Source organism: Danio rerio, chromosome 10, assembly GCF_049306965.1.
Source record: "Danio rerio strain Tuebingen ecotype United States chromosome 10, GRCz12tu, whole genome shotgun sequence".
Taxonomy (NCBI): domain Eukaryota; kingdom Metazoa; phylum Chordata; class Actinopteri; order Cypriniformes; family Danionidae; genus Danio; species Danio rerio.
The window spans coordinates 38,854,345-38,870,414 of record NC_133185.1 but is presented as its reverse complement, the minus strand read 5'-3'; the positions used below and the strand labels follow the sequence as shown (position 1 = coordinate 38,870,414).

The window sequence follows — 16,070 nt, the reverse complement described above, 5'->3', positions numbered from 1 at the left end:
TTTCAGAAATGCTCCCATCAACCTATAGTATATATTGAAGATATTGCCTCTTAAAAAAAGTATTGATATATTGCACAAATTGAATAAGACTACAACTACAGTGCAATGGGTGTAGCTAAAGCGGCAATGTTGAATAAGGTATGTGTTATTTCATATTTTTTATACTGCTATAAAATACAAAACAAGTCCTTTTGGCAGCTTGGATTTAAGGAGAGGAGTTTTTTTTTTTGCTAACAATGAGATTTATGAAACTTACAGTTTGCTAAGCTAAAATGTAACATGTAACATTCAGCAGTAAACTGGGTCTAAAGTACTTTTAGAGTGTTCACTTTTGACCACTTCCAAAAGTAGTCAAATACACATTTGACTTTTATAGACTTTTATATTGGTTTAATGTGTGGTAACACTTTACTTGAAAGGGAGACACCTTTATAGTCATGATATGACATTAAATGTATATGAAGGTGATTTTAGGCATGCTCATGACAATTGTGGTTAAGTGTGTTTCCACAGTTATGTCATTTTAAAGGCAAAAATGACATTGCTTGAGACCACAACATGTCTTTGTCTTATGCCTGTTTCACACCGCAAGAAAAAGCAGGACGTGAGCAGCGTGTGTGCAGCGTTTATGGAGAGCAGAAGCAGCACGCAGGCGTTTGCCTTTCACACCAACTGCGTCTGCAGCACGCAGCTCTCTGGCAGCTGCTGTGCAGATCAATATATCTCTGTCTATTCTATCTAGTTACCTATCTCTCTCTCTATATACAAATACACTTTTTTTAAAAACTTTTCATCTGCACCAAGGCCTCCCAGCTCTAACTAAGGCCACCAACTTCCTCCTATGCTGTTTCCTTAACCTGCAAGTCTTTATTTTACAAATTATATAGATCATACAGTACTGTATGCGTCTCAGGATCTATGAGGAGTGTCATTCATCTCTGGTGCACTCAGAAGACAATCGCCTGTGATCTCATGTCATTTTTTTTTCTGATTGTCAGGCCTAATTATAATAATATTTATACATGACCAAACTAATGTTACTTTCTCCGCTTCAGCAATATCCAGCTGCAGAGTAACAGCTGGGTAATTCATGCTCGTGCAAAGGATGTGACGGACAAAAGTAATCAATGCATGCCCTTCTTTTACTCATTTTCGTGTTGTCAGGTTCACAGTGCAAACAGCTCCCGGGTGAATTAACTTGAGTAAACATAAAACAAAGCCGAATAAAACTTTCTTCCTCTGCTTCAGCTGCACTGCACACAGCGAGCTCACATCATCCAGCATGCTTGTCGAACTACACTACCCACGATACACTTCGCTATGGACTTCAACTCACTTAAATAGCAATCTTAAGCGGCCACTTTCTTTTTCCCCTCTCATGCAAAACTGATTCTAAAATTGTTTTATCTTTGGTTTTGTAGTTCAGGCCTAAATACATATTTGCTGCCGTTTTTAATATTTTAAGTTAATTTAATTGACTATATATAAATCAGTGGACGTTATCGCTGCATTTATTGGGTAAAATTGCTACCTTTTAATGTCATTCAATGTGTTTTTGGTCCTTACCAATTTACAATTTCACTTAATTTGAGCATGAGCAGCGTGGCAAAAATAGACCCAGCGCCGAAACTATTGTGGCACTGCTGCTTCAGCTATGCTCACGCCTCGTGCTGACACTCTGCTTCTGTGTGTGGTGTGAAAGCTCTAATCTGTTAACATGGACGCCTAAAAAACACGCTCTGCCCATGCGCGGCTTGCGCTTGCAGTGTGAAACAGGCTTTAGTCATGACAACTTGACATTATCAGGAGAACATGACTTGTCATAAATCTGTCATAAACATAATTGTTATGAGGCCATTATAACTGTGTCATGAATATTTTTCTCATCACTTCTTAAGTGAAACAGAACTAATTTGTCATTAAAATGCATCAGTAAAAGTGTCAATACTCTGTCAAATAATTTCATAACAGTGTCATTAATATATAATGACATTTATTCATTCATTTTCTTGTCGGCTTAGTCCCTTTATTAATCTGGGGTCGCCACAGCGGAATGAACCGCCAACTTATCCAGCAAGTTTTTACACAGCGGATGCCCTTCCATACACACACACACACACTCATACACTACGGACAATTTAGCCTACCCAATTCACCTGTACCGCATGTCTTTGGACTGTGGGGGAAACCGGAGCACCCGGAAGAAACCCACGCGAACGCAGGGAGAACATGCAAACTCCACACAGAAACGCCAACTGAGCCGAGGATCGAACCAGCGACCCAGCGACCTTCTTGCTGTGAGGCGAACGTGCTACCCACTGCGCCACTGATTATTATTTCATATTAATGAAACTTACAAAATGCATGGCAGTATTAATGTCCTTGTAAAATTCATGCTTACGACAAATTTATGACAAGTTATGCTGTCTTGGTAATGTCAAGTTGTCATAACAAAGACACAGACAGATTGTGGTGTATTTGGTTATGTCAAGTTGTCATAACATAGCAATGTCGCTTAATGACAGTTGTCATAAGCATGCACAAAATCTCATTCATATTCAAGACCTGTCATGTCTTGGTTACAAAGGTTTTATGACAGTCTTATAAACACAGTCTGAATGTGTTCAAACAGTCACAAAAGTCCAATCTCTGCTTACTGACCTAATTCTGAAAAAGCCTTATGTTCTGATTCTAACACAAACCCACTGCGTTTTGGCATAGTTTTGTGGCTACCAGGGCAGAAGCAAAAGCCCCTGCTCTCTCTATTGTTTTCCATTGTTTCTTTTCATATTCATATGCAAATCGTGCAAGCTTATTTCACAGTATTAAACCTAAAGATTAGAAAAGACTCATACTGTGCACATGCCAGCCCATTTATACATCTCTTCAGCAAAAAGTGGACATAAAAGAGATTAAAACACAAAGTGTATGAACTAGAGATCTCATCAACCAAACAAGCACCTTAATACCCTATATAAACAGAGCCAATAGTGAAAAGACTTCTCATCTGACAAAAGATCCATGCAAATTTGATTTCTTAATTTATGACCCTTTTAGAGAGTTGCTATAACCATCTGGTTGATGGTTACCAGAAGCTGTTCAAGATCCAAACAGAACATGAAACGCTCATTTGCTATATCCCCAGACTTCTGAAGGCCATCTGTATTTTTGGCACTAATAATGCCAATACAACATCTTTAATGAATACAGACGTGCACCACAGATGAGTTAAAATTTAAGTTTGTTCTTTGCTAAAAGCTATCATATGGCTTCAAAGGAGACTTTTATTTTTTAGGAGCTGACAGTTTCCAATTGCAGACTTGTTTGTTCCATGGAAGAAATAACACTTTAACGTTTTTGGAAAGACATGAGGGATACTGAATAAAGGACAGATTTTTCCCCTCTTTTTGACTAAAATAACTAAAGCCAATTATTTTCAAGTGTGATGTATTGCATATTTTAGAGTTTATTACATGCACTGTAAAAACCAATTAGTTGACCTAAAAAAGAAAGTAAACTTATTGCCTTATTATTGTTAAATAAACAAGCTATGTGCATAATTATACAAGTTAAGTCAATGGGTTTACTGGCTTATTTTAAAGTTGCCGCATTTGACACTCAGTGGTTGAATTAGGTATTGCATTTCTGGTTAAAAACACACACACGCATGCACGCACGCATGCACACAGGTTGCCAAATTGTAGAGGAGTTTGTCTAACTCCTAGGAGTGTGCCTTACGATCAAGTCTTAAGGCTGATTTAAACTGTGTTCTAAATAAAAGCAACAGCACGCGATTTTGTCCAAACCAACACCTGAAATTTATATTTATAAACGGCTTCTATTTCTAGCGGCTGAAAAACAGAAAACTGACAATGAAAACCTAAGGTAAACCTTTTGTGCTTTATTTAGTGTTAAATGCTAAAAATACGAGTTTGAATGTAATTTTACATACAATTTATTGCCATTTTACTGAAATTAGCTAGAAATTTGACTTTAGAACTGTGACTGGTGTAAACCAACATGTATCAGTGATTCAGCATGGACATTTTACAATGTTAAAGAGGTGTAATATGTATTAATTAGATTTTAAACCTTACCATTTTGTCAGAGTGCAGTGAGTGCACTACTCTGTTCTTCTGAATGGCTGAATTAAATTTTCTGTTGTAATGTAATATCGTCTGGTGCAAACAACCAAATTGCTTATGACTGAAAATCTCGTCAGGTAGCGTGATGTTAGGACATGGGGTTACAATGTAACCTGCTCACCTAATGTTTCCGTTCGCAATATTGATATTATTTGCTAATTAATAACCACCTCATGAGGAACTCTGAATCTGTGTCTCATTTCAGAGTCTGCTACTTTCCACCAGAGGTTACATTTCGGTCATGGACTCCTACTCTGAGAGCCTTCATAACTGAATGAATGAAATATGCTGTTTTCCACCAAGGCAACTCGTGGTGCTGTAATATAATTGGCTAAACTGGCAGGGGGCGGGTTAACGGACCAAAACAAAGCAGATGTTCTGGCACGGAAAGCACATTTTCAAAGCAGAATATCTGACTTTAGCATTGTTTTTCAGATAAACAAGAATGTTCACTTAGCTTGTTTCTTAAATATCTGCAAACATATAATGGTATTTGTATGCTTTAGAAGAGTAAAATTACATAAGAATCAATTACACACAGCACATTTAAATAAAATCAACTTGTAGCTTTTAAGGAAACACTAAAAAATACTGGGTTCCACACAATCGATTTGTTTTGGGACAATATGACGGAAGTTAACTTATTAGTTTTTAGTAATTTAGGTGGAATGAACATAAAACAATTAAGTTGTCCCAATGAAACCTGAAGAATTGCGTTGTTTCAGCTCATTTTAAATAAGTAGTTTAAACAAACAACAAATAATGTTGTTTTGAGTCAATGGGTTTACTCACTTTTTTAAGTAAAGTAACTAATAGCATACATCGACTACTTCAACAGTTTAAAATGTGTGACTGACATTTGCATTACTCACAATTTCTTCAGATATTTCAAACTCTTGAAAGTGTTTTTAGGAAGTTTGGAAATCCTGTTGCAGGACAGATCTCTGAAAATCAAGAAAGAAAAACACACACAATCAATCAGACGAGTGAAATCCATGTGTATAAAAAGATGTACATGCAGAATGTTTGAATAACTGTTATTATTTCTCAAATCATGCAATCATACACGATTTCAGATTATGCACTGAGGTACTCACAGTTCAGCCAGTGATCCAAGAGAATGAAAGGTGTTTTCTGGAAGGGTCTTGATATTATTGTCATGAAATGTTCTGGGTTTTAAAAAAAAAGACAGAAACTTAATGTTACTTTCCAATGAGAGCAAAAAAAAAAAAAGAAAAGAAAAAAGAAAGAAAAGTTGTATGAAAAACCTGAAAGAACAGCCACTGCCCTGTGAAACAGCCATAACGAAATCCTACCACATTTTCCAACTTATTTTTTCCGGTAAGGGCAAGCTGACCCTCTATTTGCGGAGATACCCATCTCTCCCTCAAAGTCTCATTTAGAGATATGTCTAACACTTCTGCACATCTATTTCAAAACAGAATGTCTTAATAATAAACATAATAGAGCCTGGAGAAAATGCCTGGAAGGGGTATTGTTGCTGCTGTCAGAGACGTCAGTCTTTTTGCACAAGGCAACAATGACACTGACAAAATCTCTCCATCATCGCACTGTTCCTGGGAGACGGTCTGCTTTCAACTCTTTCAGGTCGAAAACAGGACCGCGGCTGCAAAGGAGTCAAATTCACAGGTGCTCTCAGACAAATTGGGATTGGAATCATCAAAAACTAGTCGCTCGTTGATAATTGGCGGAGATTAAACAGTGAAAAAGTGACAGAAGTCTAAACAGAACCCCAGATCAATAGCTTTTTCTTCAAGTGATATAATCAGTTGCGACAAACTCTATTAATTTTATGCGAATGGAGAAGGAAAATAGAAAGTCTGTCAAACCAATCTGTCAAACCAGAGTTTCCGCTAAAAGGATTGGCAGATGGAAGCTGCGTGAGAAAACAGCCAACATTTCATCCTTGAATTGCAGTTGTCTTCAGACAAATGGTAGGCTTTGGTCCAAAATCACAAACGTCAACAGATTTGTGTTTCTCAATCTGTACCAGGAACATGGCGACTGTAAAGTCTGCTCTGTTAAAATGCAAAATGTCCAATCATTTAAAATTAAAAAAACTATTTTCTAAACAAAACAATTTCTGGTAAAAATTAGCAAATTATTTGAAACTCAACTTTAAATGGTTGGCGAGATCATTCATACATTTGTTTTCTTTCCAGCTTAGTCCCTTTATTAAACAGGCGTCTGATTATTGAACCGCCAACTTATCCAGCATATGTTTAACACAGAGAATGCCCTTTCAGCCACAACACAACACTGGGAAACACCCATACACTCTTGCATTCACACACAATACACATGAAACTACGCCCAATTTAGCTTATTCAATTCACCTATACTGCATGTCTTTGGACTGTAGGGAAAACTGGAGCACCTGTTGGTGAAATCAATAACCACAAAAATACACATAGCTATTATAGTTATAATAATGCTCTTAATAAAAAAGTATGACACCATAAACATGCTTGAATGCATATCATATTCATTCAATAATTTTCCTTCCGCTTAGTTCCTTATTTATCATGGGCCACCACAGCGGAAAGAACTGCCAACTATTCCAACAAATGTTTTACGCAGCGGATGCCCTTCCAGCCACAACTCATTACTAGGAAACACCCATTTAAACACAAACTCACACACTACGGCCAATTTAGTTCATTCAACTCACTTTACGCTCACTTCACTTTTTGACTGAGGTGAAACATAGAACACAAAGGAAAACCACGGCAAGATGGAGAAAACCTGCAAACTCCACAAATAAATGCCAACTGGCTCTGTCAGAACTCGAACCAGCAACCTTCTTGCTGTGAGACGATAGTGCTAACCACTAAGCCACTGTGCCACCATGAATATCACAATCACAGACCATTTCAAAAGAATTAGTTCTTTGTAGTTTTTCCTTACTATTAATTTAGTATGTTTGTATAGTTGAAGGCAATATTTTAAATAATTTATGTATAAAAATATTTTAAAATATTTTTTCAATATTATTAGCCCTTAAAAAAATCTTTTACCGATTGGCTACAGAATATTTCACTGCTGTCCAATGACTTGCCTAATTAACCTGACTTGAAACCTAATTAGCCTACAGTAGTTAAGCCTTTAAGAGTGCTTTCACACTAGCACTTTTGGTCCGCAACCGAGTTCATTTGTCATCAGAGTTCGGTACGTTTATCAAGTGTGAACGCTATCCTTTGAACTTGGGTGCACACCCGTAAACCATACCCAAGTCCGCCTGAAAGAGGTGGTCTGGAGTATGGTTTGTGTGAACTCTGGACCGGTTCACTTTTGATATGAATGCAATCGTGGCAAAAAACACAAGTGAACCGCCAACAGTACAACAAACTTTAGTTTTATAATGTTCATTCATGTCTGTATGCCTGTGTATCAGCTTCCTTGGCGAACGTTTTTAATATTTTTTTTTCTGCAAATAGACGTAAGTGGCTCTTTGTAATTTGGTTTTGGTAAGAAAGCCAAAAGTTTCAGTAAAAGTAGAATGACTGTGATATGCATACGTCTCTATTTTGGGGCTTTGCTTTTGTTGCCGCCACCTAGCAACAGCTGTACACAAAATAGCAGCTTGATGGCGCAAGCGTATAAGTGTTCAGAAAGAAAAAAACAGTGTGAACACAAAAAAGCCAAGGCGGGGGCAACTGAGCTTGGGTTCGGACCAGGCATTTGGAACAAGTGTGAAAGCACCCTAAATTACACATTAAACGGAACACTAGTATCTTGCAAAATAACCAGTAAAATACTATGTTCTGTCCTCATGACAAACACAAAAAAATTTATAGAAATTAGTTATTAAAACTGTTATGTTAAAAATGCTAAAAAATATAAAATAAAATAAAATAATAAACTCTTAAACTTGTGGGAAATATTTAAAAAAAATTCTCAAAAGGTAATCATTTTGCCTTCAACAGCAAATATGACAACTATATTCTTATGATTACATAATAATCATTATGTTTTTATAATTATGATTTCTAAATAACAATTTCGACAGCCTGAATACATGCTCCACAAAACCAAAGTATTTTTTTCCTCACACACAATGCACTCACATCCTCATTACTAACCAAGTACAAGCATTTCCCTTAAGAGATAATAAACGAAAGATTTAAAAGGAAAAAAAAAACATGCCTGAGATCCAAGAGCGACATCATAAACTAAAAACAAACATCTGCACTGCATTCAGATAAACAAACTATTAAATCAAACTCACTGCCACGTTGCCTTTATAAATTGTGATGCAGCGATCCATGTACGCAAAGCCATCGTGTAAACAAAAAATAATCTGATTTTACAATGTTTTAAAGAATAAATAAATAAAATGTAAAAAAATTAATAAAATAAAAAACTTACAGCACTGTGAGCTCTGTGCATGTCATCAGAGTGGAATAATTCAGCAACTCAACGTCATTCTCCGCAAAGTCCCTGCAAAGAAAAGCAAGCCCAGAAAAACACAATAAAATAGCAGTAAATTTAACAAATAAAAACTCGTGGATACAAGTTGAAAAAAAAAAACTGTGCCGATGACCGGGAAAACTCATCCCACAGCTGTGCCTGCAACAACAAATATAAATTTGATCAAGAGCCATAGGTGCATGACAACTACATGAATAATCAGTGAGCCTCGTGAAGCCCCATGCTGGATTCATTCATCTGGCAAGAGGACGTGACTGACTTTGATAGTGCTGCTGAAAGTCTTTCTCTCAGAACTGTCAGGCTGGACTAGCAGATGGCAAATTGTCATTCAGCGGCGCGAGTATCACAGCATGAGTGAGTCTGCTTGAACAGGTAAAACGTCAAAAATCACACTGCCCCGGCGGATGGCCATTGTCCATCTATTTCTGTGCTGACTATAATTACGGTGCACATTGCTCACGGAAAACCTGAAAATGAGTCCAAAGTGCTCATTATAGAGGGAAAAATGCTTAGAAATGCTCAAATGACACATTTGGCACTGATACAGGGAGTTTTTTTATTGTTAACTGAAGATGCATATTAACAGTCAATGGAGTTGTAGTCAGACCTTTGACTAAACATCTTAACCTGGCCCAGGGCGGATCTAGACTATTATTTCTGAAGTGGCAACACTGAGGAAAGCATCATTGCAGGGAATGACATGCATTTTCTTAGGCACATATTATTGTTGGGCTAATGGTCTACAAAGAATCTGGTCTATAAAGACTGCTGTAAGCTGGACTGGACTGGACTGGATGGTTGGTTGGTTGATTGGTTGGTTGGTTGGTTGAACAGTTTGTTTGTTGGTTGGTTGGATGGTTGGGAAGATGGTTGGTTGGACGGTTGGTCGAATGGCTGGTTGGTTGGTTGGACGGTTGGTTGAATGGCTGGTTGGTTGGTTGGACAGTTGGTTGGCCGGCTGGTTGGTTGGACAGTTGATTGAACTGTTGGTTTGTTGGACGGTTGGTTGAATGGCTGGTTGGTTGGACAGTTGGTTGGTTGGCTGGTTGGTTGGACAGTTGGTTGAACAGTTGGTTTGTTGGACGGTTGGTTGGTTGGTTGGTTGGACGGTTGGTTGAACTGTTGGTTTGTTGGACGGTTGGTTGGTTGGTTGGTTGAATGGCTGGTTGGTTGGACAGTTGGTTGAACAGTTGGTTTGTTGGACGGTTGGTTGGTTGAATGGCTGGTTGGTTGTTTAGACAGTTGGTTGGTCAGCTGGTTGGTTGGACAGTTGGTTGAACAGTTGGTTTGTTTGACGGTTGGTTGGTTGGTTGGTTGGTTGGTTGGTTGGTTGGTTGGTTGGTTGGTTGGTTGGTTGGTTGATTAACGGTTGATTCGATTGTTGGTTGGTTGAACGGTTGGTTGGTTAATGGTTGATTCGATTGTTGGGTGGTTGGTTGGTTGATAGTTGACTGGATGATTGATTGGTTGGACGGTTCGTTGGACAGTTGGTTGGTCGGCTGGTTGGTTGGACAGTTGGTGAATAGTTGGTTTGTTGGACGATTGGTTGGTTGGTTTGTTTGGTTGGCTAGACAGTTGCTGGGTTTGTTTGTTGGACGGTTGGTTAGTTGATTGATTGGTTGGTTGGTTGGTTGGTTGGTTGGTTGGTTGGTTGGCTGGGCGATTGGTTGGATGGTTAGTTCATTGGTTGCACGGCTGGTTGGTTGGGCGATTGGTTGGATGGCTGGTTGGTTGAATGGCTGGTTGGTTGGTTGGATGGATGGTTGGTAAGATGGTTAGTTGGATGGCTGGTTGGTTGGTTGGTTAGTTGAACAGTTGGTTGGTCGGCTGGTTGTTTGGGCGATTGGTTGGATGGCTGGTTGGTTGAATAGTAGGTTGGTTGGACGGCTGGTTGGTTGGGCGATTGGTTGGATGGCTGGTTGGTTAAATGGTTGGTTGGTTGGTTGGACGGCTGGTTGGTTGGGCGATTGGTTGGATGGCTGGTTGGTTGAATGGTTGGTTGGTTGGTTGGATGGTTGGTTGGACGGCTGGTTGGTTGGGCGATTGGTTGGATGGCTGGTTGGTTAAATGGTTGGTTGGTTGGTTGGTTGGTTGGTTGGTTGGTTGGTTGGATGGTGGGTTGGATGGCTGGTTGGATGGCTGGTTGGTTGGTTGGTTTAATGGTTGGTTGGTTGGACGGTTTATTTGATTGGTTGGTTGGTTGATTGGATGGTTGGTTGGTTGGTTGAACAGTTAAATTAGGTAATTAGGTGAATTAGGTCTGCATGATAAAGTATATTTTTCATAAAAAGAACAGTTCTAAACAAACTTAGCGAAAATATGTTTATGCCAAGATGAATTTACAAAGCATGATGAACAAGCCTCAGATCCTGAAGCATTGGTATAGGTAATCTAAAAATAAAATAAAAAAATCAGTCATCATTTACTCTTCCTTCACTTGTTCCAAACCTTTTTAATTTGCTACTTTGTTGAACAAAAAAGAAGGTATTTTAAAAAATGTTGGCAAACAAGCTTTTCTTTTGTTATTTGAGGAAAAAATTTATCTCGTTCAAAGACTAAAATAGTAGTTTACCCAAATTTGATGACTAAAAAAAAACAGAATAGTGAAAAGGGTATTTTCTTTTTTTTTTACTGTAGATTTTAATGACTACAAGTTTACAACATTCTTTAAAATATCTTCATTTGGGTTCAACAGAAACCAAAAGGTCTAGAAAATTCTGCTGTACAATATGAGGGATTTTGCTTAAACCATAATAGCTGGACTGGTTGGATAAATAAATTAAAGGGATAGTAAAAATGTTATGATTTTTTTAAGCAAAAGACAATATTTTGACGAAAACTGGAAACCTGTAACCATTGACTTTCATGGTCAAGGGTGAGTAAATGATGACAGAATTGTCATTTTTGGGTCATAACTTGGACATTACGTTAATAAAAAGACTTTTGTCTATTTTAACGTCAATATAAACCGTCCTTTATCCAATCACAATTAAGTATGTTTTTTTATAGGGTGGCAGTTTCCATCCCGGTATCACCCCTGATCTGTACCTATAAACAGCCACGAAAAGAGCGTGTCTGACTGACATACAACAGTTTGTTTTGTTCACACAGGCAAATCCATTCAAACTCAGAACTCGACGTTTCATCCGGTGCCTCGTAAACATGACTCTTTCCACATGTTTCTAAGTTGACAGATAATAAACTCTGTGTGCCTGAAGTGGCTTCATGAAGTGGCTTCAAACTGGCCAATCAGATTAAAGCTTGCCAGGAAAAGAAAATCAGTAAATTTCTAGTCTGTGGGTGTCCTGTCTGAAAATAATCAGCTTCTTTGGTAATGGTTGAACATGGTTCAGTGGTATAAAACAACTTATGACAGGCTGCATGAGTTATATTAAGTGGTTAAACTCGGACAGCTGTACATTTTTTGCTGATATGATTCATGTTGAGTGAGAGTTGCTTCATTTACACATACTTTAAAACCAGTACAAGTGTGGATTATAATAACGTTTCAGCTGTCCAGAGTTGAAAGACTACCCAGCAAGCGTTACAGATTTTGTTGATTTGTTATTCTTAGAAAAAAGCTGTTTAAATAAACTAAAGCGCATGTCTATTTATGTAAAGGAGATGAGCTATAAACACAAGCAAATAACAAAAAAAATAAATATATACCAGCAACTCTATTAGAATATTAGTCATTATGTTAGACATTTTTGTCAAGCTTTTTTGTGTATTTGTTTTTCATGACTCGCACATGAACAAAATTATTGTTTATATAAAAAAATTATACAAGGTTTAGGGAAATTAAATGAATTGAAAAACTAAATACTGTAGATTTATTCATGTATTATATTTCAAATATTATACATTTATTGCTTGTCAGATAAAATAAAATAAATACTACAAGAGACTAATTCATGAATAAAAAAATAAATAAACTGAAAAAGTAAATATATATTTAATATATTTTGAACAATAACATTTATTCATGTATTACATTTTTAGTATTTAGAATACATTTATTACCGGTCAGATAAAAGAAAAATAAAAAAATAAAAAAATAAATATATAATATCAAACAAAATTAAATTAAATTATTAAAAATAACATAAATTTATAAAGTTAAATAAAAAATGTATTATCTATAATGTATATAATTTTGAACAATGATCATATTGACATTTATTCATGTATTATTATTTGAATATATAGAATACATTTATTGCTGGCAAAACAAAACAAACAAAATAAAATAAAATAAAGCAAAATAATAATAAAATAAACAAAAATAAAATAAATACTAGTAGTGACTAGGTTTATGGAAAAAAAGAACTAAAAAAGTAAATATAGTTTTTTTCTTAATATAATTTTGAACACATTAACATTCATCATATATTATATTATGTAAAATAAAATAAAATAAACTGTTTAATATCTAAAATGTTCACAAAATGTTGTCACTGGCTGTAGTGACTAGTTTATAAAATGAACTAATAAATAAATGAATGAATAAATATAAAAAAGATAAATGAATTAATAAAAACTAAATAATAAATAAATAAATAAATAAATAAATAAATAAATAAATAAATAAATAAATAAATAAATAAATAAATAAATTTTTGTTATTTAAAATGTGAACAAAATGTTATGACTGGCTACTAGTCACTAGTTTATAAAATAAACAAACAAATAAATAAAAAGATAAATAAATAAATAAATAAATAAATAAATAAATAAATGAATGAATGAATGAATGAATGAATGAATGAATGAAATAAAGAAAGACTTTATATTAATATACTTGTAACTTTATGGCTCAGTGGTTAGCACTGTCGCCTCACAGCAAGAAGGTCACTGGTTTGAGTCTCAGCTGGGTCAGATGGCATTTCGGGGGCTTTCTCCGGGTGCTCCGGTTTCCCCCCACAGTCCAAAGACAAGTGTTTATTTATTTAATTTATGAATAAAATAAAATAAAATAAAATAGAATAAAATAATAGACAGGGTGTCCTAAGTGTCACAGGCTCTCTTTGTTCCTTATTCTTGAGACAACCTTTTCAAACAAACCAAAGAACATGATGACTAGCATACTAATGAAGATGCGGGTATAAACACTCTCATGCAGACACTTACACAGCTAAAATAAGAACAAAACAAAACGTTCAACTTGTTTTGTTGAGAGCTTTTTTTCACACACACACATAAATCACTGGACCAAGCATTAAAGGCTGTAACATTGTTAAAATTTCATGCACAGACACTGGTAGTTTAGCTGGTGCGTCAAGAAAATCCAGAGAATTACAATGATTTAATTATAGCCAGGCTGACTGTACGTCCCGTGATGCCATAAGCAATTATAAAGCCAGGCCTTGTTTTTATTTGCTTTAATGAGTCTTTGACATCCTCCATGTGTACCAGAAATCAATTCACCCAATGCCGCATGTGCCCACTAAGGTAAATGGATACCCCAAATCCACTTGCACCGATACAAGATGTTATATCTGTCATAATTCTATAACTGAAGATAACACAATTAGCCCTCATGTTCATTTTTTTTCTTATTTAACTATTTCCTAAATTATGTTTAACAGAGCAAGAATTATTCTCAGTATTTCCTAATATTTTTTTCTTCTGGGGAAAGTCTGAATTGTTTTATTTCGTTCAACAGTTTTTTTTCTTTTAAAGCCATTTTAAAGTCAATATTTTTAGCTTGCTTAAGCATTATTTAATTGTCTACAGAACAAACCATCGTTATACAATGACCTGCCTAATTACTTTTCCTAATTCCCCCAATTAAACCTTTAAATTGCACTTTACGCTAAATAAGATGTGTTTGATGTGTTTGTATTTATAACTTTATAATCTTTCATGTATAGAAAGGGGCCATTTATAAATAAAATGAATTATTTTTATGGTTTATTTCCCAAACGATGCATCTAACTATAGTAGTTCAGCCGTAAGTTGCATTATTATTTGGGAAACGGACTGACAACAGTTATTTGAGGGCAAAAGGTTGATAATCGTCACAAATTGGCAAGAGGCTATTAGAAGACAGCAATAACATTGACAATGCCCAATTCAGAGGACAAGGCAACGATAAAGAAATTCAGTCCACGTTTAGTGTTATGACTCCATCCTGAAGAGGACCCGTATGTGTCTTCCAACACAATGTTAAGAGGATTGTTCAAGTGGCTAAAAAAATCCCCAAGAATCACAGCGGGAGAATTGCAGAAGTTATTTTGGTCTTGTTGAAAATCTTCAATACAAAGGCATCTTCATCACCACAAAAGGGTTTCAAAGAAGCATTCACTCTTATTTATTTGATATTAAAGATCAAAAGGTTACACTAGGGCTGGGCAGTATGATGGTAAATATTTTTAACGATGAATAAACAGTCAACTGATAGTTTCTGAGTGTGAAGTGAGCGTGGTAATCTGCATGCTGTGTGCATAAGCATGGGGAGGATGCTATTCATGAGCCTAATAGTAAGATCTGATCAGCAATCAACAGGTAAACGTGATTTAGATCAGGGATTCTTAATCGCTGGGCAGCGGCCCACTAGTAAAATTATCTTTAAAAGAATTTAAATATACTATGATTATTTGATTTTATTATTAAATATGTAATATTAAAATGATAGTAGTAATGGCATTTCCTGTTTTCTGTGATTGAATAGGCTAATGGGCTCTATGCACAGCTAAAGTTTTAAAGCCAACTTTCGGTGAAAGCTTAATGTGACTATTATCAATTTCACAAGGTTGTTTTTACAGCATCAATGTTGTAATGTAATAATAATACATTCAGTTAAATAGACCCAAGCATTCACTTAGCTGTTCAAGCGTATAACGAGATGAAAGACCATTGTAACCGCTAGCGCCATCAGGAGCAACAGAATAGTAGATAGATAGATGAATAGTAGTCAGGCTAATTAAAAGCAGCAGCAGTTTTTTTTTTTTTTTTGCCATCTCTTGTTGTATTGTCAGGTTCATATATATATATATATATATATATATATATATATATATATATATATATATATATATATATATATATATATATATATATATATATATATATATATATATATATATATATATCCTCCAGGCACAGGACGTCAATAGGACGTCAGATTGACGTTGTACCCCAACATCATCAGGATGTTGAACTTTGGTTAGTTAATGCCACAAATTTAAACCAACCAAAGATCATTATCTACTGATGTTGAACTTTGACGTTGTATGGATGTCACATTATTACGTTAATATGATGTTGGACTTTGGTTGGTTAATTCCACAACCTAAAATCAACCAAAGATCAATGTCTACTAATGTTACACTTTGACGTTGTATGGACGTCAAATTATGAAGTTAATATGATGTTGGATTTTGGTTAGTTAATGCCACAAATGTAAACCAACTAAAGATCACAGTCTACTGTTGTTACACGTTGGTATGGACATCACAATATGACGCTAAG

General features: G+C 35.7%; 1 protein-coding gene across 4 annotated transcripts in view; it reads right to left on the bottom strand.

The window, feature by feature from the left end:
- The window catches only part of rxfp2a (relaxin family peptide receptor 2a), a 140,007-nt gene that overhangs the window by 25,808 nt on the left and 98,129 nt on the right, over positions 1-16,070 (bottom strand). For all 4 annotated transcript variants that reach the window (XM_073914193.1, XM_073914192.1, XM_068223827.2 and 1 more), the window contains 3 exon segments: positions 8,535-8,606; positions 5,243-5,314; positions 5,018-5,089 (listed from right to left, as the gene is read on the bottom strand). In XM_073914193.1, the coding sequence (XP_073770294.1) occupies positions 5,018-5,089; positions 5,243-5,314; positions 8,535-8,606 (216 nt within the window).